The sequence below is a fragment of the Nerophis lumbriciformis genome, linkage group LG09 (genome assembly GCF_033978685.3).
Source record: "Nerophis lumbriciformis linkage group LG09, RoL_Nlum_v2.1, whole genome shotgun sequence".
Classification (NCBI taxonomy): domain Eukaryota; kingdom Metazoa; phylum Chordata; class Actinopteri; order Syngnathiformes; family Syngnathidae; genus Nerophis; species Nerophis lumbriciformis.
In genome coordinates, this window is record NC_084556.2 from 31,978,117 (window position 1) to 32,003,034 (window position 24,918).

Here is a 24,918-nt window from a genome sequence, read left to right on the forward strand (position 1 = left end):
GCGATAATGATGAAGATACATGTTGACATAAACTGACTGCTTTTTCATAGAAACGATCACTTTAAGATCTTATGTTGACGGATACAATTGAGCAAGTCTGTCGACGTCGACTTAAAGCTGGGGTACCCAAGTTATAATCTTTAACAACAAAAAAACGTAGCATTATACAGTATTTCGTAACAGTAATAATTTCTTTAAAAATGTACATCTGTGTGCTGTCTGTGCCTTATAATGAAGCATTTTAGTAAATAAAACCCCGGAAAACAAACTCATTTGAGCCCACAAAGGAGCCTCCTCATTGGCTGATGCAATACATAGTGAAGCGCATGCAGGGTGCAAACTTGTTTTCAGTAAAGCATGGCTGCCAAACACCCACCTGGAAAGATCGCATATACTGCTAAAAAAAACATATAAAAAGAAGAAATAAGGGGAAGAAAAGAAAGACGCTGTACGTCTAAAAACAAAAACAAAGAAGAGCCAAAACTCAAATAAATATTGGTCCAGCGTATTCAAGGAGGACAAAATAACAGTCAACTCATCCTTATTTAATATAGCCTTATCAGTTTAGGTAAAATTGATTAGTAATACGTTACAGTCAGTTGTTAAAGCAGCAACGTTTGTGGTTTCATACAAAGTTGGCTGTTCTACTCAGTCTCACAGCGACCTGACTAAGCTTAAGGGATGAGACATGGAACTGAACTCGAAACCGTCTGCACCAATCAACTGTGCCAACTGGCTAATTAATTCCTCTTTTATTTGTGAGCAGGAAACAATGCGCAGTGATGTGCAGGGTCTATATAGGGCGGTACACAAGGGGGGCTGCTATGTGACAAACTGTCCAGCCTGCTGATGGCAGCCTCATTAATGTCGGGGTCTGGGCCAAGGAGCGCGAGCCGGCACCCGCCAACGCAGAGGCCCTAATGTCTGTCACTGAATAAATGCCAGTGCAAGCAAACACAGATGGATGAATGCACCTTCACACAAGTACACATAGTCTTCAGCTGTCAAAACATCGCTAATGATAAATGACCTTCTGAAATGAACGCTGACTACAGAATTACTAAATGGTATTCACATTATTCATGATGTCAATATACATAATGGACCTGGCAATGCAGTTTGTTTATCCATAGTGAAGTTACATGTGTGTGCGCAGATGTCCCACCTGTTGGGAGCCATACCATGGGTTTTTTTTTTTTTTTTTTTTTACACATTTACAATTACATATGCTCACTGGGCACAGTATTAGTGTCAGGGAGGTACTGTATCAAAAAATATGTTTATTATTGGCACCTATTATTTAGTGTACACTGACACTACAGAGCTTTTGTATTGTATCTAGACTGGATAGTGTAAATACAAACAGCTACATGACAAGATAACGCAGTCCTTGTCAAATAGTGGGGCGGGCTCTCCGGGGGAGGGGGCACGGTGCAATGCCAGGGGCGGATGCATGTGACCTCGGGCAACATGCCTTTTTTTCCATACCAGAATATGATTAAGCGTATGTAGCACTTGGCTTCACTGTAAGCACGGTGGGAGACGAGGAAAGGCTGCTGAGTTAATTCCTTTAGTGTTAATAATCTTACAATGTTATGCAGAGGTATAGTTATAACAATTTTAGAGACAAATTATACTATTTTTTTTTATTTTTTTTTAGACAAATTATACTATTTATAGACACGGTGGACAGTGCGGGGGCGCAAAATATTTTCTTCTTCCTAAGGGGGCGTAACAGAAAATGATTGAGAAGCACTGGGTGTTTGAGTCAATTTTCTTCTTCAGTGTACACATTACTCAGGCTGCAAAGATTAGTCGACGTAATCTACATTGTCAACTTTTTATTGATGTCAACTATTTGTTATTGTCGACATGTCACTTAATACAATTTTTAATGTGCTTTTATTTTCTTGTACCGCTAACCCACAACCTAACTCTCGGGGGTAGAACTTCCAAAAAAGAACAAGCAAGGGAAATTAAAAAAAATGCAGTCAGAGAAGTTACCGAAGATAGAAAGTAAGCCCAAACACTCTAAAGCGTGGCAACATTTCAATGAAATCAGGAATTTGCATTCTTATTCATGTTTACAAACACTAAATTGGCCCGAGTGTGTGAATGTTGTCTATCTGTGTTGGCCCTGCGATGAGGTGGCGACTTGTCCAGGGTGTACCACGCCTTCCCCCCGAATGCAGCTGAGATAGGCTCCAGCACCCCCCGCAACCCCGAAAGGGACAAGCAGTAGAAAATGGATGGATGGATTCATGTTTACAAACTCAGGGAAAAATTCCTTGGACACAGGTGGACTTTGAGGGCAAAAATTATTTAAATGAGTAAAAATGTAGTTATTGTGTACTATTGGTATTGTTTCACTCAAACAATTGTATATAATAACATTGAATAAGGAAGGAGTTTAAATATTGTGTTGATAATGTTAAAAACATTTTTACAGTTAACGCATATGATCGGTACTGGTATTGGCCAATCTCATTATAGGATAATCGTATCGAAATGGGCAGCATAAAACCATGATCAGAACATCCCTATTCAAAGTATTGTAACCTCTCTGTATTTAAACCTTAGCATAACATTGGACTGGGTATGTTCGCTGCCACAGCCTCTAATCATCCCTTCGCTTTGATTTGTTTGCCTCTATTTGTAGCACAATAGTGAGTGGTTACAAAAGCAATGCATTGCATCTGGAAACTGACCAATCCATTACATTGGAAAAGGGATTATGCATTGCTAACAAAACAAAGGCAGTAGGGAAGGGCGTTATGCTGATTAATTGGGTCCTGAGGCAAAATGGAGTGCCCTGCTTTCTTGCAACGAGCAAAGGCGCTGGTGATTTAGTCTAAGCTAATTTGCGAGAAAGTTGAGATACTGTACAAGTACGTACAACACAAGACATCTTAATAAATCACTGGAATTGGAATATTCAGTGAGAAACGACCATCTCCAACAGGGAAGCAAATAATGGGCATATGTAATAGGTTAGCGAAAATTAAATGGAGTAAAAAGTAAGGGCTGTTGATTATGTGTGCTCATAAGCAAGTGTTGCCTATTAGCATTTGACCCTTCACTTCAAACCTGGATTAATTGAATAACTTTAAGTAACAAGGGAGGGTTAATGAGGATGCAAGTAAAGTTTGAAGGTGGCTGCTGTTGGCGACGAGTGAATCATCTCAGATCTCCAGCTAAGCAGGAGAAAGGGGCTGGTTTGGCCACGTGTTAATTACCCCGCTGCTGGCACACAAGTGCACAGTCAGCAGGTCTCTAATTAGGGCTTCTTTTATTCAAACTACTGTTTTTATTGAACAAGGTTTAAGCAGTAGGGGGCTGTGCCTCACACTGATGTAAATTACAATTTTTTTTCCTCAGGAACGGGAAATTGAGTCTAAAGCTTGGGTGTCAAATTAGACAGCGGAGTTTATACCTCCTTCAAAACGCAGCTGCACACAGCATGCCAGGCTGACGGAGCAGGGAACTAAGATATCCTGAAAAAATATATTATAAGGAGTAAAAGAAAGATGGTTGGGTTTTGATCTCAGTGAGATGTAAAACAATAAATAAATTCAGCCCTGTGGCCTCGCAGAGCTCCATGTTTGTTCTGCCTGGAAGAATGGAGGATCAAGGGCCACTTCCTGGTGTTTCAGACATCCCGCCGGTGCGATGAGCCCTTTTCTTCACGACCCCGTTGAAACTATGTGCACCTGATATACTTCTCAGCCATCATCTACTAACAAGCGCTACGTGATGATAAATAGAGCATCTGCTTTGGCCTTAGCGCTGGCGGAAACCTGCTAGCTCTTAACTTTAAACAACTTCTTTTGTGCACAGGCTCCGCTGCAGCAAAGCAGGCAGAAGCACGGCGACCCTGGTGGTGGTGGCGCTCATGGTGAAAATAGAGGAAGGGGAAAGTGTCAAAGACAGCTTGTAGCAGTCCAGGACTCTATGGGACTTGAGTGGTGGTAGAAGGATAGTGGTTACAAAAATAGGAGCTCATTATGTCAACGCTGTCTTTAACTTGATTTTTTGTGACAACTAAACTAAATGTGGTGGAGCAAATATCTCATTAGTTTCTTTCACACATGTTTCTGGGCCAGAGAATGTTACACCTCTGTTTCGCCGCAGAGAAACAGATACCATGCAATTGCTTGTGTAACGGTTCCCATAGCGGAATGCAGTTGGCATGGGATTAGGTATATAACATTAAACGGTAATAATGATAACCGCGGTAAAACCCAGACAGTTAGTATTACCGTTTCAATAAAAATTATCAAAAAAATGTGATTGATAATTGCACTTTGATAAACTCATGGACTGACTGGCGCCAGCTAACTAGCTTAAATGCTAATATGAAAACAAGATACATTAATGTATTTCTCCATTAACAAACAACATACTCCAATCTCAATTTGTATAAACACATTACTGTCTGAGCAACAAAGCTATTTAGTTGTGCACATTGAACATACAAGCTGTACTCTCTTAAAACAGAGTGAATGTTCTATAGTAATACGAAATTGAGGTGTTTTTACGATGCGTTCACGGCCCGCTGAACAGAGTAGGACGCCACAAAGCCTACCAGAAATAATAAACAATAATAATAGATTTTACTTGAAATCAGTTTTATTATTTAACAAATATCATTTACATGTTTTAGAATTCTGTTTGTTACCGTTGTGAAATTATATATTTACATTTTTTAAATGTTTATTTACATACCTAAACTGTTTCCAAACGGTGCCTGTAACAAAGCAATACAACGGCTGATCAAACACAAGTCATTGATGTTTTTTGTCATCATTCTCCTGTGCACTGAAACCACTGAAGTCATCTTCTTCAGTGTTGGAGTTGAAGACTTCATCTTTGTCAAGATGTTTATCAGGATAATTTTTCCTTGTATTTTGTCAACACTTTGAGTTTGAACAGTTTCTTAAAGTGGATAATTTTAGTACGTTGTTTGATTTTTTTGTCTAATCCAATCCATAGATTAGCCACACCTGTGTGCTGCAAATCAGCCAGCTGCTAGGGTAGTGACCTTTTGTGTCAGCTTGTCTGTAATCTCCTTTTTCCCCCCTCTTCTCTTAGGGCAGTTGCTGGATGTTCCATCTCCATCGTTGGGGTCCCTACAGGCCGGGTGGGTGGTTCCCTTGGCCCCGTGCTGGTCGGTACTGTGGCGGCCAACCCAGTCAAGTAGCCTGGGGCGGCCGCGCCGTGCTCTTCTGGGGGGTTTGGCTTGTGGGGGCCCGGTTGTTGGTGGAGCGGGGGCAGTCTTCCCGCCTGGCTGCAGGGAGTCTCTGAGCCCCTCGGGGCGGGGTGGCCCATCTTTCTGCCCGCATGGGGTGTGGTCTCTGGCTGGCTTGATGATAGTAGAGATGATAGGCAAAAAAAGTGTAGTTCACCTTTAAAGGCGCCTGACGGCTGCTAAGTTCTTGAGTAGAGACGACTCAAGGCTGTTTTGAAATAGAAAAAAAATCGTTTTTCAAGTTAGGGCGTTTGTCTTGTTTGCACATTGAACTTGCATTGGTGGTGTCTACAACACAAGCAACTGTGCTGTGGTGGGATGTGTTGTCCTGGCCAGCATTATCTTTGTAGTTCGTTTCGACATTTTCTAGTTTGGGAGGGAGCAGTTAAGTGTTTCAAGGACAATTGAGCGATCCCAGAAACATGCGTTCCCTTCCCCAGTCAAACTTTCTTTCTTCTCATATTTACGGAATTTCAGTCACATTTATATCAATTTCCATGATATTCTGTGTTTTACAGTCAATTCCGTTTTTATTGGCCAGTTGTTTGATTCTGTCTGTGATTCCGTTATTGCGGTGTGTGTTTAGATGAGAAACAGCTACAGTGGAACCTATTTGTGTCAATGCCCCCTAGCTGTAGGGGTGCAACAATACATGTATCTGTATTAGGGCTGCAACAACTAATCGATTAAAATCGATTATAAAAATAATTGCCGATTAATTTAGTCACCGATTCGTTGGATCTATGCTATGCGCATGCGCAGAGGCAATTTTTAGGTGCATGTTCCCCAGGTGCATGTTTTCCAAAAACATGCACCTGGGGATAGGTTGATTGGCAACACTAAATTGGCCCTAGTGTGTGAATATGAGTGTGAATGTTGTCTGTCTATCTGTGTTGGCCCTGCGATGAGGTGGCGACTTGTCCAGGGTGTACTCCGCCTTCCGCCCGATTGTAGCTGAGATAGGCTCCAGCGTCCCCCGCGACCCTGAAGGGAATAAGCGGTAGAAAATAGATGGATGGATGGATTCGTTGGATCTATGCTATGCGCATGCGCAGAGGCAATTTTTTTATTTTATTTTATTTTTTTATAAACCTTTATTTATAAACTGCAACATGTACAAACAGATGAGAAACAATAATCAAAATAAGTATGGTGCCAGTATGCTGTTTTTTTTCCAATAAAATACTGGAAAGGATAGAAATGTAGTTTGACTCTTTTATCCAATTATTAATCGATTAATCGAAGTGATAATCGACAGATTAATCGATTATCAAATTAATCGTTAGTTGCAGTCCTAATCTGTATTGAACTGTTCAATATAATGGTCTCGGTTCGAAATTACTACGAGCAGAACGATACACAATATTATATTTTTTTCATCAACTTCTTGCAGACAATGCAGCCTAGTGTGAAATAGTCGACCAAGCCGCTGAGACAGAAGCTACAAGTTTGTTGCAACATAAATAATGCTTGAAGGAAATACTTCGAAGTCGAAGATCCTCCACCATCCTTCAGATCTGGCGTTTGGAGATACTTAGGGTTTCGTATTACGTATCACCCTGCAAGTAAGCGTGACATGCATTAAAGTACAACTGTACAGTGTGTCGCAAGTGTCACACTCAATTCTAAACTACATTGATGGAAAAACAACAAACATTTATGCCGACATTGACTCAATGCAAAAACAAGGAGAACCAGATAAAAAGAGAAGCACGCATGCTAGGGCTACACACTTTACCTGGGTTAGTATGATTTAAAGAGGTCAAAATATATCGACTGCTACTTTTATTGCTGTTGACATGCTACCTTTTTCTGTTGCAGACATCGGGCTTCAGAACATGCTGCGTTGAAACAATTGTTAATAATTTCAATAAACTGTAAGTTAAAAAGGCATGAACAGTTCTCATGTTTATTGGAAGAATATCAAACTGTGACATTTAGGAATCAATCTGTACATTTTGTGTATCGTTGCACCACTAAAAAGTGGTTTTCCACATAAGCGAAATTGAAACCAAAACGAGCCATTGTTTGCACATTTTATTTGTGTTTTTTGCCAGCGATATAAGGAGAATGGGCAATATAGTATTTTTGACGATATGGCGGTTTATTGACATTGATTTCCTTCATTTGTGTACATTTTTTTGGGGTGAGATTATTAAAAAAAATCTGAATTGTACTGTTCACATTGACATGAAAAATAACCAGATACATTTTACATTATATAGACTGAAAAACAATTGGCTTTGTAATGTTTACATTAAAAAAAAAAAAAAATCAGATGTCACATATGGGCAAAAAAAATAAATCTGAATTTACCTGCAGAGTGAACATTACCGTATGGAGACATTTCAGATTGAAAGTGTATGTGGGAATATCTCATAATTCCACATTATGAAGATGATTTATTTGGTATTTATCATTTGATGTATTTGTGACACATAGTAAACAGTGCTAGTGATGCATTGATTTGCAGTAGTGTTTGTGATATATATATCAGTTTTAAACTACTCTACTTCAATCCTGCACTTTCTACCCCCCTTAGTGTACTATGGTAAAATTAGAAAGAAATTGCCACATTCTGAGTTATCGCATCAATATGTCAAAACCAAACGTCATTAAAATAGGAATGACTAATACATAACCTTGGCGATAATCGAGGGAACAACTCTATGCGTTTTTTTTTGTACTTACACACATTCTATAGTTCAATCCTGTGTATGAATTTTGAACCTTGGCTACGCAAAGGTTGATAAATGAAGTCCAAGGCTAATGTTAAGCATTCATTTTGAATCTTACTTTTCACTGAACAGGAAGTCACGGTGTACACAATATATTGCTGTTTAACTGGACAGTAGTTTTGTTGCATTCTTATTCCACACTGGTTAGCGATAATGAGGAGGTTGACAATACTACAACATATGTAAACATAAACGGATCAATTTTTTTAAATAAGAAAAGCGGTCCACCATGTAAGTTGACACCACTTTTTACTAATGACAATATGGAGGACAAGACTTGATGAGTTGGTTGTCAGAGATGGGTTGTCGACATAAGCAGACTCCACTCTAGACACAATCTTTTAAGAGTTATTTATTTTTTTAGTTCACTTGGATTCAAATGATTTGGTTTCAATGAGCACTGGAGTCCTTGATGTGACACCGACTGCTAATGATACTTTGAAGAGCGGATGAAAAAGGAAACCATTATGTGAGAATGATGAGAACGGGGGTTGGGGGGGGCGATAGACACACAGCTAAGACAAACAGTGCTGAGTGAAGTACGCAACACCCCCAAAAGAGATTATAGAGTTGGACAGAAAATCCAATTGAACTACACTTTGGTTCTGAGCTTGGTTGTGTCATGGTGAGCCGCACAAAGGGGAAGCGGAGTACCAGTCTTGTTGATAGCAGCACCATGTCACTAGCCTGCCTGAGTGAGGCAACAGACGCTGGCACTTAGCAGACTCCCTCATGCTTGCTGATCTCCCAGGGGGTTGGCTGATTACTGTGATTCTGAAATTACAGTCTTGATGAGCTGGAGCATTTTACGGCAAAGGAAAAAAAATGCTGTAGAAAATAGGTCGCACTGAGGCGGAGTTGCCATTTCTGAAGAAAAAGACACGACGATTGCCCTAGTGTGAGAATGTGAGTGTGAATGTTTGCCGTCTACCTGTGTTGCCCCTGTGATGAGGTGGAGACTTGTTCAGGGTGTAGCCCACCTTCCGTCTGAGTGCAGCTGGGATAAGCTCCAGCCCCCCCACAGCCCCGAAAGGGACAAGCGGTAGAAAATGTAAGGATGGAAAACAGGAGGAGGAGGAAGACTTTTGAGGATTGAATTGATATTTTGAAGCGTCTTTTTATGATCAAATAAACAACATGTATTTTTGTGAATAAACTACTCTTTTAATCACGTTTTGGACTCCAGTCAGGGTGAGGATGACATCCCATTGCAAGGCCATATATTAACAATTGCAGGTGATTCTGACCTGAGAAATTGAGTTATAGCTATGAAAACCCTAATTACTATAATTACTTGACCCTGATGTGAGGGAAAATATCTTTAAAGGTGCCCAGTGATACAAATTCACTTTTTAATGATGGCACATTCATATTTAATGAAAAATATATCAACTCCCTTACCATTTTTGAGATAAGAGGTGCTGAAACGGAAGGTTTTAAAGTTCCCGTGCCACTGATTTTTCCCGTGTATACAGCCAAAACTTCATAGAGGGCAGCTTTGGAGTGGTAAAAAGGCTTTGCTACACACCACAAAATAAAGCCTGGCGCTCTGCTAACTATCTGCCATGCAGCTCCAGAAGTTCTACGATTCTGCAAATCGGCCAGTCTAGCATGATAGCCAATTAAAATCTGATATTAGCACACATAGCGGTGTTGTTCATCTATTAATGACCAAACTTTATCATGTGAACAACGAGATTACGCTCAACATTTAATCCTCCCTCCATGAATGCGTCCATACATCTGAATATATAGCCCATGTCTTCTTTGTTACATTTACCTGAACATCATTATCCAGCACCATCTGCTGGTCACATTGTGTATCAAAGTCAGTTTAGCTGCATATCATGACATCCTCCTTTATTTAAACTTTTGATCATACATACCATGCAGAAGGCAACTTGATTTAACATCTGCTCTAATAGACATAGTTGCTGTAAAACAAATGCATACATGTCGTAAGGATTAATCACATTAGTTTTTTTAACAATACATTTTTTTACCTATACTTTCACTATATTATTTTTCTAAAAAATATATATCCACAATATGCAGACTATTGCTTTACAAATCAAGTCTAACAGGTTTCTTAATATGACGCTCAGATTTTCTCAATGTGGGTAGCACTGGAGTAGCATCATTTAAATTAGTCTGCACGTGTCCATCACAGTTCATCTGAGGAATTGTGTCATCTTGAAACACAGCATTACTTCCATCATCATCATCTTCATCAATCTTTTGGAATGTCTTTTTGGTTTTCAGAAGGCTTCGACAGTTTCTTCTCAGAACGTGTCCCTCCTCAGTTCTCACTTCATAGGATCTTGGACCTACTTCCTTAAGAACAGTAGCTTTTCTTTTCCACGCATCTTGATATTGTACTCTCACAATGTCATCCTTTGCAAGTGGTTTGAGTGCTTTAGTTGTCTTGTCAAAGTACTGCTTTTGCTTTAATTTCAGGTTCTCCAGTTTTGTTTGTACAAACCCCTTTTCCATATGAGTTGGGAAATTGTATTAGATGTAAATATAAACGGAATACAATGATTTGCAAATCCTTTTCAACCCATATTCAATTGAATGCACTACAAAGACAAGATAGTTGATGTTCAAACTCATAAACTTTTTTTTTTTTTTGCAAATAATAATTAACTTAGAATTTCATGGCTGCAACACGTGCCAAAGTAGTTGGGAAAGGGCATGTTCACCACTGTGTTACATCACCTTTTCTTTTAAAGGGGAACATTATCACAATTTCAGAATGGTTAAAACCATTAAAAATCAGTTCCCAGTGGCTTATTATATTTTTCGAAGTTTTTTTCAAAATTTTACCCATTACACAATATCCTTAAAAAAAGCTTCAAAGTGCCTGATGTTAACCATCGTTATAAACACCCGTCCGTTTTCCTGTGACGTCACATAGTGAATACAAACAAACATGGCGGAAAGAACAGCAAGCTATAGCGACATTAGCTCGGATTCAGACTCGGATTTCAGCGGCTTAAGCGATTCAACAGATTACGCATGTATTGAAACGGATGGTTGTAGTGTGGAGGCAGGTAGCGAAAACGAAATTGAAGAAGAAACTGAAGCTATTGAGCCATATCGGTTTGAACCGTATGCAAGCGAAACCGACGAAAACGACACAACAGCCAGCGACACGGGAGAAAGCGAGGACGAATTCGGCGATCGCCTTCTAACCAACGATTGGTATGTGTTTTTTTGGCATTAAAGGAAACTAACAACTATGAACTAGGTTTACAGCATATGAAATACATTTGGCAACAACATGCACTTTGAGAGTGCAGACAGCCCAATTTTCATCAATTAATATATTCTGTAGACATACACTCATCCGTGCTCTTTTCCTGAAAGCTGATCTGTCCAGTTTTGGAGTTGATGTCACCAGGCCAGGGAAGCTAGGGTCGATATTCTTCTCTTGATCATCTTCGGTGGCATAAGGGACGATGTGAGCCAAAACATCCAGGGGGTTTAGCTCGCTCGTCTGCGGGAACAAACTGCCGCCATGGCTTGCCGTGCTACCGAGGTCCTTTGTTCCTGAATTGCTCACACACTCCGGCAGATTCAATGGGGGTCTGGCGGCAGATTTCTTTGACTTTATCGTTGGAAATGCATCTGTGTCGCAGGATATCCACACATTCTTGCCATCTCTGTCGTAGCATAGCTTTCGTCGGTAAAGTGTGCGGAACAAACGTCCAATTTCTTGCAACTTTCGCATCTTTGGGCCACTGGTGCAACTTGAATCCGTCCCTGTTCGTGTTGTTACACCCTCCGACAACACACCGACGAGGCATGATGTCTCCAAGGTACGGAAAACAGTCGAAAAAACGGAAAATAACAGAGCTGATTTGACTCGATGTTTGAGAAAATGGCGGATTGCTTCCCGATGTGACGTCACGTTGTCATCGCTCCGAGAGCGAATATTACAAAGGCGTTTAATTCGCTCATTTAGAGTTCGGAAATCGGTTAAAAAAATATATGGTCTTTTTTCTGCAACATCAAGGTATATATTGACGCTTACATAGGTCTGGTGATAATGTTCCCATTTAACAATACTCAATAAACGATTGAGAACTGAGGAAACTAATTTTTGAAGCTTTGAAAGTGGAATTCTTTCCCATTCTTGTTTTATGTAGAGCTTCAGTCGTTCAACAGTTCGGGGTCTCCGCTGTCGTATTTTACGCTTCATAATGCACCACACATTTTCGATGGGAGACAGGTCTGGACTGCAGGCAGGCCAGAAAAGTACCTGCACTCTTTTTTTACGAAGCCACGCTGTTGTAACACGTGCTGAATGTGGCTTGGCACTGTCTTGCTGAAATAAGCAGGGGCGTCCATGAAAAAGACGGCGCTGAGATGGCAGCATATGTTGTTCCAAAACCTGTATGTACCTTTCAGCATTAATGGTGCCTTCACAGATGTGTAAGTTACCCATGCCTTGGGCACTAATGCACCCCCATACCATCACAGATGCTGGCTTTTGAACTTTTTGTCAATAACAGTCTGGATGGTTCGCTTCCCCTTTGGTCCGGATGACACGATGTCGAATATTTCCAAAAACAATTTGAAATGTGGACTTGTCAGACCACAGAAGACTTTTCCACTTTGCATGAGTCCATCTTAGATGATCTCGGGCTCAGAGAAGCTGGCGGCGTTTCTGGATGTTGTTGATAAATGGCTTTCGCTTTGCATAGTAGAGCTTTAACTTGCACTTACAGATGTAGCGACGAACTGTATTTAGTGACAGTGGTTTTCTGAAGTGTTCCTGAGCCCATGTGGTGATATCCTTTAGAGATTGATGTCGGTTTTTGATACAGTGCCGTCTGAGGGATCGAAGGTCACGGTCATTCAATGTTGGTTTCCAGCCATGTCGCTTACGTGGAGTGATTTCTCCAGATTCTCTGAACCTTTTGATGATATTATGGACCATAGATGTTGAAATCCCTCTTGCAATTGCCCTTTGAGAAACGTTGTTCTTAAACTTTTTGACTATTTGCTCGCGCAGTTGTGGACAAAGGGGTGTACCTCGCCCCATCCTTTCTTGTGAAAGACTGAGCATTTTTCGGGAAGCTGTTTTTATACACAATCATGACACCCACCTGTTCCCAATTCGCCTGCACACCTGTGGGATGTTCCAAATAAGTGTTTGATGAGCATTCCTCAACTTTATCATTATTTATTGCCACCTTTCCCAACTTCTTTGTCACGTGTTGCTGGCATCAAATTCTAAAGTTAATGATTATTTGCAAAAAAAAAAAAAAGTTTATCAATTTGAACATCAAATATGTTGTCCTTGTAGCATATTCAACTGAATATGGGTTGAAAATGATTTGCAAATCATTCCGTTTATATTTACATCTAACACAATTTCCCAACTCATATGGAAACAGGGTTTGTATTTGTTCCTGTTTGAACTCTGTGTAGTATGGTAGAGTTGTACGTAGATTTTGATTCATTAAAAGTTCTACTGGGGAAAATCCACATTCAAGAGGAGAAATAAGGATCTGAATTACTGTCCTTTGACTTTTTTAGAAGCCGCTTGATGATATACACACCTTTTTCAGCTTTGCCATTTGCTTGTGCATGTAGAGGACTGGATGTGACGTGGTTAAAGCCATACTGTTTTGCAAACTGTTGCCATTCCTTACATTTATAACAAGGATCATTGTCACTAACCACAGTTTCTGGTATACAATGTCTGGCAAAGATGGATTTGACACAAGTAATGACAGTGTTGGCTGTTGCACTTGAGAGTAGAGCAATCTCAGGATAGTTTGAATAATTATCAATCACCAACAAGTATTCTTTGCCATTACAGTGAAATAAATCTGGGCCTACTTTCTTCCAAGGAGCGATAGGAAGATCAGGAATCAACATGGGTTTCCGTCACTTGTTTGCTTTGGTACTTCTTGTAAGCTCCACATTGTCCAATCATTTTTTTCAATGTCCTTGTTGATGCCAGGCCATTAAACAGTTTCTCGAGCCCTCCTATTGCACTTTTCGATTCCCAGGTGTCCTTTATGTATTCTATGAAGTATATCCAATCTCAGGCTTTAGGGAATCACAATTCTACTGCCTCTAGTAGTCCATCTGCAACACTTAGCTCTGATCCGAAGTGGTAGTATTTATCACATGATGACACCACGACCCATGAAGAAAGTTTCACTCAGGTCTGTTTCCACGACTTGCCGCACGGACTTGAGATTTACAAAGTTATTTTTCCCCATTACAGTTGGAGCATCTTTTTCCATAGGCTAGACATTGTCTGGAATCATGTTTGTAACCACATTGTTTGCAGGGGTATTTCACATAATTTTTATCAGTATTTTTTGTCATAATTATTTTCGTTTTGTTCTTGACCACAGCTATTCTTGCATTATCGATAATAGAAGCGACGCTTGCAGGTTCATTAAAAGTCTTTGCATGTTGCTGGGACACCTCGATTGCAAGGCACATTCGCTCTGCCTCCTCCAAAGTTAACTTAGCCTCTCCTAGCAGCCTTTCCCTTGTCCGTTTATCGCAAACGCTATATACAATTTGATCGCAGATCATTAGGGCCTTTTAAATCGCCAAACTCACACGACAGCGCTTTTAGCTTTAAATCAGTCATGGAGCTGTCAAAAGTCTCAGCGGTTTGTTGCACACGTGACCGGAACTCGTACCTTTCATATACAGTGTTCTTTAGTGGCGAACAATATGCATCAAACTTCTCAATCGCTTCATCATATTTGGGTCTGTCATCAGCTCCTTTGAATTCAAACATGCTGAAGACTTCGATGGCTTGGGGTACAGCTACTGTGAGAAGCAGCGCTATTTTCCTGGCGTCGGATTTTGACACCAATCCCACCGCAGCCATGTACAGTTCAAACTGCTGCTTAAAGGATCGCCAGTTGCTGTCCACATTACCAGTCAGCTTTAGTCCCTCTGGTGGCCTCAATGTCTCCTTGAATCCAGCTGATGCAGAATTAAGCTTGTCCCCCTCCCCCCACTTCTCACACAATGTGTTGTTCATCTATTAATGACCAAATTTCATCATGTGGAAACGAGCTTATGCGCAACATTTATTACCCCCTCCATGAATGCATCCATACATCTGAATATATAGCCCGTGTCTTCTTCGTTACGTTTACCTAAACATCATGATCCAGCAACATCTGCTGGCCACGTTGTGTATCACAGTCAGTTTAGCTGCATATCATGACAATAGCTATGCTAGTGAGTTAACATTGTGTCCTTCTCTACTCCTTAAAGGGGACTTCTGATACATTTTGTCTTTTCTGACTTATTATCATTGTTACAATGTTGGATACTCGTGTTAAACAATGCCAAAGCGTCAAATAAAAAGGTTAATGTATTTTGGCATTAGCTTGTGCACTGTTCTGGATGTCTCTGTCCGTGGTGTTTTGCAGTCTGGCTAAGTCGTGAAATAAGAACGAGATGGAGGTACACTAAGTAAAGCACTCAGTCAGAGGCGGAGGAGCGTTTATGCTATTATAGTTTTAATGTTAACATTTTATGGCTCTCATTTAGCACACAATAAAAATGACATCAATATGAAACATTAATAATGCATAACATAATATCAATCAATCAATCAATCAATGTTTATTTATATAGCCCTAAATCACAAGTGTCTCAAAGGGCTGAACACAAGCCACAACGACATCCTCGGTACAGAACCCACATAATAGTCATATTTAAATATTTGTTTATATAATAAACTTACCAATGAAAAACTTTGTGTATGTCTGCATGCGTCCTGTATGCACTGTGCCCACTGCATTGCCTTGTGTGTTCGGCACATTGCTGTTCACAAGATGAGGTTCAAGTGCACTGCGTAGTATGAGGGTTTAGACGTATTCACGTACCCTTATGAGAATTGGCAAACCCTTAGGCATACACATACTCCACTTTGGGAGGCTAGGATCTAGGTACTTCAATCTTTAAAAAGTAAAACAATATAGTTAAAGTGTAAACATATGTTTGAAAAAGCTTGTTTAAAGCCAATTCCTGTAATAGAGCTTGAAAGGGTGACATTGTAAATGCAGTGCATTGTGAGTTTTATTGGTATTTGAATAAGCTTTTTACAGAGCTGAATGCAAGACTGAGTCCTAAAGTTTTGATCTTTAACAGGTACATGGCACGAACGTGTTGCATTAACAACTGCCACAATCGTTAATATGATCACTTCAGGAAAAAAAAAGTATTTGGTGTGAATTTTCCCATTTCCAGCATGGAAGCAAAGCCAAACAATGGGACCCATTGCCTCCCTGCTTAGCACTCAGCATCAAGGGTTGGAATTGGGGGTTAAATCACCAAATGATTCCTGAGCACGGCCACCGCTGCTGCTCACTGCTCCCCTCACCTCCCAGGGGGTGAACATAGGGTCAAATGCAGAGGATATTTTCACCACTCTTAGTGTGTGTGTGACTATCGTTGGGACTTTAACTTTAACTTGGATTAATGAGCTAACAAAAAGACGGCAGAACATCACTTTTAACATGTTGGTGTGTTCACGGTATTTTCAGACTGGTAATTTCGAATCATTGCATGTGTTATTCTGTTTCTCATGTAGCATTTACAGTAGGTCTGGGTTAGTTTTTGCCTCATTCCTGTAAGAATCCTGCTTGTGACTGAAGCGTTAGGGATTGTGGGTTGGTGAGACTAGCAGCAGTGTACTTAAACAACCACCAGGTAGCATCTGTGAGAAGATAATAATGTATCATCACTTTCTCGGTCTAACTTATCAGGTCTTATCAGATCGGTAGTGGATTCTTCACTCATTCTTCACTCACCCTTTAAGTGAGGCATGAAGCAAAAACTAACCCACTGTAGTAGTCTGCTAGCTCAAGCTAGCTGCTGGCTACAAACAATGTACACTATTTTGGAAAAAAGTACTGTATGTTATCTGTTTACTTTTGGTCATAGGTAAACACAAGCAAGAATGAATATTATTTTTGGAATAAAGTATAATTATTTTGAACAAAGTATTTTTAAATAATCATAGGTGTGTGCTTTTTCTAAGCACCTGCTTATGAAAGGAATGAATGAACTGTCCATTGGACATGCTTATATGGATCAATTCCACCAATGTTTTCAAGGCAGTGAGCTTTTGGAATGGGGGCCAATTTGTCTCAACACTGTCCCTTGATATTTTTATTTTGTCCAATTTGTTGCTCCCTCTCTTACAATACATTCATCTAAACAAAAGCTGCGTGGGTTCCCTCCAGGTACTCCGGCTTCCTCCCACCTCCAAAGACATGCACCTGGGGATAAGTTGATTGGCAACACTAAATTGGCCCTAGTGTGTGGATGTGAGTGTGAATGTTGTCTGTCTATCTGTGTTGGCCCTGCGATGAGCTGGCGACTTGTCCAGGGTGTACCCCGCCTTCCGCCCGATTGTAGCTGAGATAGGCTCCAGCGCCCCCCGCGACCCCGAAGGAAATAAGCGGTAGAAAATGGATGGATGGATGGAAAAGCTTTAGCCTGCATAAATTGTAACTGTTTTAATAGTTGCACTCATAAAACGATACATCAAAGCCACTAAATGTAAATCAAAGCTCTGGTTCATAATCAAACTAATTGATTTTATCAATTAATCGTTACAGGCTTGGGTGTCATCATATAGTCACACATTTGGTGCATTAAAATTGACCAATCTAATGTAGGTCAATACATGATTAGCTATCTTAAAGGGGAACTGCAATTTTTTTTAAATTTTTGGCTGTCATTTGCAATCATTATGAAAGACATGACGACGGATGGATTTTTTTTTTTAATGCTTTCTAAATATTAAATAAACGTAAATAAAAGGCTGCATTACAGCAGAGCCAATGGGAGGTCCTCTATTCCGCCCATAAAACCCAATAAATAACCATTCAAAAGTGCCAACAATACTCAATTTACATTTCGTGACTTGAATATTAACCAAGTATTAGAGTGATATTGTTTTTATAAGCGCTAAAGCAGACTATTTATAGTGGCGACGTGATCACGACAGTGTTTGCATATGTTTACATTATCGAGTGGTCCTTGCTTTCCTGCTCCTTGGACGTTTATTGTAGTTAATCAATCATTTATCTCACCTTGAAAGTAGATGGCTGAGGATGTAATCCAACAAGTTGGTACACTTTGACAGCCATTTAGGACCCGGAACAGGCGAGAACGACACGGAAAGACGCTTGTTTACCCCCTTGCCTTCTCACCCTGTTTCGTCGCAAGGATTGTGAATCGTTCTCCATCTAAATGGGAATATATGAAGATCCCAGGGGTTGGTATCTAATGAGAGCAGACCTTATACAGTAAGTGATGTTTTATTATGCTTGATGGCTCTCATGAAGTCTGCAAAGAGAAATAATCAGTGATGAAGAACAAAAAAAGCAAACATTATGATGCGTTTTTGTAATTAATGATCTCAAAATGATCAAAATATGTAAATATTAAGTGTTATTATTAATGTGCCCATTACTACATTAGATATATACTTACAGTATGTATATAAAACCCTAATGGAGGTGTTTGGATGTTTTTTTAAGGGCTTTATAGGCAGAATTGATCGGCTCCCAAGGGCTCCATTGTAAGCGGACTTTTGATCGCATTTATTTAATATTTAGAATGCATAAAAAAACAAAAAAACATCCATCATCATGTCTCTCATAATGATTGTGAACGATTAAACAAAAAAAGAAAGTGCAGTTCCCCTTTAAAGGGTAACTGTACGACTGCACTAAAGCAAAAATATGCTCAAGTGTCGGCTGGTTGCCGGCGAAATCGTACAGCAGTGCAGAGAACGTACTCGCACAGCTGCGAGACCACTTCTACTGTGACCAGTATGAGCAGGAGCACCTCAAAATTGCCAAAAAAGTGCAATTCCCCTTTATGGAAACATATCAATGTGCATGACAATCCCGGAAATTATTAAAATGATCAAAATACGGTAAATATTGAACATATTACATATTGTTATGAACGCGTCTGTTACTACATTATATATAGACTTGCATTGTGTATGTAAAACGTCGCTAGAGGGTTTTGAAGTTGTTTAGAGGGCTTTGCAGGCTACAACGGTGACTCACATCTTTCAAGCATTTTTTATCATCTTTAATATGGTAAATAAAAAAGATGTGTGTTCTTTTCTCTCATAATGATTGTGAATGTATTTAACAAAATATCAACTTCGCTGTGTGGTATGGGTGACAAAATTGGTTTCCTATCTAACATAGTATCTCACTCATCAAGATATCATGCAAAATTAAGCAAATGCCGAGGACCAATAAAAAAAAGAAAAGGAGCAGGATGAAAATATTGCACAGCCTGCACTTTCAACACACCTGAACCAGACAGACCTGTCATTCTGTAGCAAGAGCATCTCATTGTGCTGCAAATAGGAATCAGTACCAAGGCGAGCATGAATATGTGATATCAGCATTGGAACAGACTGGTTTGTTGTGAGGGCCTGTGCTGAGAGCTCATTTTGTCCGCACCGCACTACTTACATTTCTGAGGTCCAGTGTTCATCTGCGTGTGGGGGAGAAGCTGGAGGGGGAGGTCACCTGGCCCTGGCAGACAGGCCAGCATTTCACACGGACACTAATGCAACATGGGACACACACTTCTCCTTACACTGCAAAGGGAGAATAAAACAAAGAGGTGGGTGGTTAGTTTGCTTAAGGATACCGATGCAGTGCTTTTATTCCGAGAACGCAAACACCTTAAGACAGGGATATTAAAAAAAATAGTTTTGGGGGCTAAGGACCAGAGGGCTGGACATCTCCCTTCACTATTATTCTTATTTTGTACTTTCTGAGAACCAACATCCTGTACAGCAGACATTTGACCCCAGTGTTCCATGTTTGCAAGCAAGGTTACAATGTCAATGCAGGTATCTGCTCCTCCTCCCCCCACACATCCCCACTAAGGAAGTCAAAGTTCCATTATTCACACTTGCAGTGACATTTGATGCCACTAACAACCTGAATTAAACATCACACATCTGAAGTACAGTGAGTCCGAGGGTCTGTGGCTTCAAATGAAGCATCACCATTTCGTCGCACCGTATGTTAGTCAGTTAGTAGGACCCGGCTACCTGCCCTTTACCTCTTTGTTCTCGCTAGACCACAGCGGCGCAAATTAATGACTCCTGTACACTTGAAAAGGACACATTTAAGAAACCCGCCGCTGACAAGGTAGTGTCTGATCGATACTACAGTCTTGCAAGCATTTGTTTTGGAGGACAATGGAGCTGGTCCAGGATGGAGTGCAGATAAATGAATAAATGAGGCTACAGCTTCAATAAATGCCTGCCACTCTGTGCAATAACCCTGATGTAACAGAGAGGGAGAAAACGTTAGCCATGCTCCACTTGGCTTACCGCTCTTCTACCAACAACACAGATGCTTGCTTAATCAGCACTAAAGAACAGTCAGGGAGCAAATTAAGTCTAAAGAGTTGGTGCCCTCTTATTTTACTGCGCGGCATCAGATGAATGCGGCAAGTATGTGCAGACAAACAACTTCCATGAGGAGAGGCAATTACCCACAAAACGGCCTTGGCATGCTCGTCTGCCACGGGGTGATGGCTTAAAAGTGTCTCACTCCTCTGCGGGGAGAAAAGACACAGAGGGAAGGGTGACAAAGTGAAACAGAGAGAGGTGGGAAGATGCAAAGGGCAGGTTGCAGGTTTCGGAGGGTTGGGCTATTGCAGAGGGGGGAAGGAGGTAGCTGAACTTCTTTTAAAAAGCAGGAGCTCGAAAAGGTCAGGTCGACAGCTCATTTAAATCCTCCCAGTGAGAGGAGGGGGAAAAGCCTTAATGAAGCTGCCACCTTCTACACAGATACCTGAGGGTGTTGCACCTTGGGGTGCTGCAGGGGCACATCAGCAAGGTGGGGGTGGGTGTCAGGGGGTATGGAGTAAATGCTAGATTGGTGGGAGGGAGGTGTAGCTGCTGTCTTGTGATAGATGTGAGGATTTTGGTTAGGGCATTTGATTCTGAATGCCACTGAGCCACCTCCTCTTCCCCTCCCGAGCCCTGTGATTTACAGCCTGGACCACCATATGGCAGCAATCCCTGCTCTCGATTCACTATGTCACCATGCATTAACTTTAATTGGTCTGATATGTTATTCTTTTCCCCTTAGCCTTGGAAAGAGTTTAGGTACACAGCGCCTTGATGTCAGCAGGCAGGATTTCCAGCTCTCATTTATCATGTTGCCAAGATTTCACATAAAGATATAACTGCAATCTCTCTGACAACAACTGGGGCCTGGGTTTGAAAAAAACAAAAAACATATCAAATACCTCGCTGCTTTTGCTCTGGTTTTCAAAGCTGAAAATTGTGACACGCCAGTTTGATTTATGTGATGGGTAATAAAATTTCAGAGCCAATTGTACCGTACTTGGGCCCACTTCACACCCAAGGCCATGTCCACAAGAATATGGATCTTTTACATAGGGTATCGCGTTAGTTGCAATTAATTAATTACAGTCATTTTTAGATTTTTAATCACATTACTAAAACGTTTTATCTCTAATATTATTGGGCAAAGGGAGGAGCAGTGAGCGATGAGCTTCTCGTGTAAAATGAGTCGTCTCTTCTCCGCATCAGAGACTCTACTTGGGTTGTTGGCTCGATGAATGCTTTACAAAAACTCACCAATAGCACCATTGGTAAAGGTAGAATGATAGTATTTCTTTGTAAAAAGGAGTTTGTTTACCACCGAAGCAGCTCAACCACAGAGTCACACTCCAGCAACAGCTAACGTTAGCAACAAAGATGTTAGCAAATCAGCAAGCCATAGCATGAGCTTTTCACCAAGCTAAACTCAGAGTATACACTCTATATCAGCAAATCTATGTCTCAGAATCTATGACCTTTTAGACCAGTTTATCTGCAACTTTTTTGCTCTGTCCCCCCTCTTCTGCCTGGAGAAAAAACCAGGTGGCCACGGATCATTTCTGGAGAGAAACCAGTATGGATGAGGTGCTAGCTGACCCGAGTTGTGACCCAGGGTGGAACACTCTTCCACGCACAGCTGCGGGCTGACATGGCTAAGCCCGGGAGAATATCCCCCTATGACTATCAGTTGGCTTCCCGATGGACTGTACTCCCACATTATCTATTTATTTAACAATTTAATAATTATACACACTTGACATCCCTTGCAGTTGAAATGTAAATAGTGACAGCGGGCTCCTTCTACCATATAAATATTTAGAATGCCTAAAAATATGAGTGGAAATACAAAAATCAGGGAAATTGCAGTTATACAGCACTACAGAATTGATGGCTAAAGAAGGGCTGGGGGCCGTTAGAGGGTGGGGGAGTTGTGCCCAAGTCCAGCCATAATTGAATGGCCTAGTGTAAGTACTCCCCTTTTGAAAGAACACACAGACATCAACTCACTACAGGCGAAAATCAGCCACAAGGCCATCAATTTCGCCCCCTTCTTGTGTTCCCCCACAGCGCCCCTGAATGTCAGAAAGCGATGCAGTGAGGAGTGCGACGGCAAAGGTCAGCCTATGGTAATGTCCCAGCTGACACGCTGCCTTACAGTGCAAAGCTGGGAGGGAGAGGAAACCCAACTGTCCGTAGCAGCACCACTGTCAAAGCTACTTGTACATATTGGGCACACACACACTGACATTTTTAACAGTGCCAGACTTGGGCACGATTCCCTCTGCCTCCTCTTTGCTGACCTGCGCTCACACAACTCTAAGGCATTTGAGCTTTGACCCATTTGTGCATGTCATCACTTCATTATACAACAGTGTATTACTGCAACTTCCTAACTATGTGGCTTATTCCCAATTGTTATATAACTATTGTGCAGAATGGTGGTTATCATTGAATAAGCGTAAATTATATGGCACATATGCAGCATGCACGCATGTGTCCGTGTTTGAGCGAGCGCAGATGGCTTGGACTTTGTGTATTTTGCAAAGAGGTGGCTATTAATAACTGGTGGGAAGAATGATCACATTAATTACAGTTGCACTCCAAATTATTCAACCCTCATGAACAAATTATGTATGCAGACTTCACTTAGCAGACTCATTCATATAAGTAACTAAGCTAGTGTGAGTGAACATCATGAAGATTTATCTGTTTACATCATGTGGTTAAGTACTGTTCTGCTTGCCACGGTACAGGTTGGAACTAGCTAGGAGTGGGTGTCGAATCCGGTACTTTTTTTGTGACACAGAATGAATCCCGCTAGTCCTACCGGGCACTGATTCATGTAAATTCTAAGGTTGCCACATTGTGGTACCTGGGGTTGCGTGTGACGTCACGTCCAGACGGCTGTAACTAGGGATGTAGCAATAAACGGTATTAATGATATAACCACAGTAAAACTCTCCACAGTTAGTATTACAATTTTAAATAAAATGATCAAAAACCGTGATTGATAACTGCACTTTGATATGCTCATGGACTGACTGGTGCTAGATCGCAAGCAAGAATTACTTGTATAATTGTATTTGAAACACACTTTAGATTTAAATCAATCTTAAAGTGGGCAGCACGGCGGTGAAGGGGTTAGTGCTGGTGCCTCACAATAATATAGTCCTGGGTTCGATCCCCGGGTTTGGGGTCTTTCTGTGTGGACTGCGCGGGTTCCCTCCAGGTACTCCAGCTTCCTCCCACCTCCAAAGACATGCACCTGGGTATAGGTTGATTGGCAACACTAAAATGTCCCTAGTGTGGGAATGTGAGTGTGAATGTTGTCTATCTGTGTTGGCCCTGCAATGAGGTGGCGACTTGTCCAGGGTGTACACCGCCTTCTGCCCAAATGCAGCTGGGTTAGGCAGCAGCCATCACAGCGACCCCAAGAGGGACAAGCGGTAGAAAATGGATGGATGGAAGTCTTAAAGTGCTTAAATACAATCAAATATTTAAAACCATAAAAGCTTAGATAAAAAAACAGATAAAATACTAGGACTAAAACAATATCAATAATGCATAAGAAACATGCAACATAGTGGCTTTTCTAACAGTGTGTCTATTTATTTTAGTTATTTAAAAAAATAAAAAAATGTCAGTGTGTGTATAAGTACTTTTTGGGCACATTCAAGAATATTGTAATTATAATAACGGTGCTAATTTTGATCATGATAACCGTGATATAAAATGTACATATTGTTACATCCCTAACACTTGGCCATCACTCTAGCAGCACTGAGAGCAAACTCAGTCAAACTTCTTTCAGGTATTGTTGCAATTTTCAATGCCAACAATGCAACTGACTCAGAAATTTGATGATAAAACAGCAGTTGTCATAATCAGATAATTTTCAAATGTTGCAATACAAAATTGGATATTGTTATTAAAAACAATTCATGTTTATTAAGACACACAAAAGTACTGAACATTGGTACCGGTATTGATTACCATGTACCAGGAATTGGTACCGTATTGGTTCAACTGTGAAAGGTACCCATCCCGAGTTGTAACCATTCCATTTGCCAGGGTTTCCGAGTTACGACTCGTAAATTTTAACCCCTGAGGATGGATTTCCTACTGGAAAAGTTGAAGAGTCCTCACCACCCTCGAATTGGCTTCAAAGATGGCTGCTCTAAATGTAAATGTAAATGTAAATGTAAACTATAGTAAATGCTTTTGTAATACCGGTTACTAGCACTTCTACTTATTTTTGTAGCATTAAATCAGTCATATACAATGTATTGTTCGACGTTTATACATTTGGTAATGTTACTGTAATGTAAATTAAATGTTGTCATGTGTTTTAAACACTCGACATTGCTAGCAATAGCGTCTGTGTTTCCTCTTCATCCACCATGTTTTGAAGGTTGCAGAAGGACTACATATCCATCTATCCATCCATTTTCTACCGCTTATTCCCTTTTGGGGTCGCGGGGGGCGCTGGAGCCTACATATATGTTCCATAAATTGTTTATATT

General features: G+C 40.7%; 1 protein-coding gene across 2 annotated transcripts in view; it reads right to left on the reverse strand.

The window, feature by feature from the left end:
* Window positions 1-24,918, reverse strand: part of fam222ba (family with sequence similarity 222 member Ba) — a 93,629-nt gene that overhangs the window by 7,890 nt on the left and 60,821 nt on the right. Inside the window, exons 1-2 of one of the 2 annotated variants that reach the window (XM_072913831.1) lie at window positions 19,497-19,620; window positions 18,087-18,242 (exon numbers count right to left, since the gene is read on the reverse strand). Coding sequence is in view for 1 of the 2 variants with exons in the window: in XM_061961941.2 (XP_061817925.1) it covers window positions 19,497-19,578 (82 nt within the window). In the remaining variant the exon portion in view is untranslated. Of the gene's footprint in view, window positions 1-18,086; window positions 18,243-19,496; window positions 19,625-24,918 lie in introns of those variants that run through there. The other variant, XM_061961941.2, reaches the window with a different exon arrangement.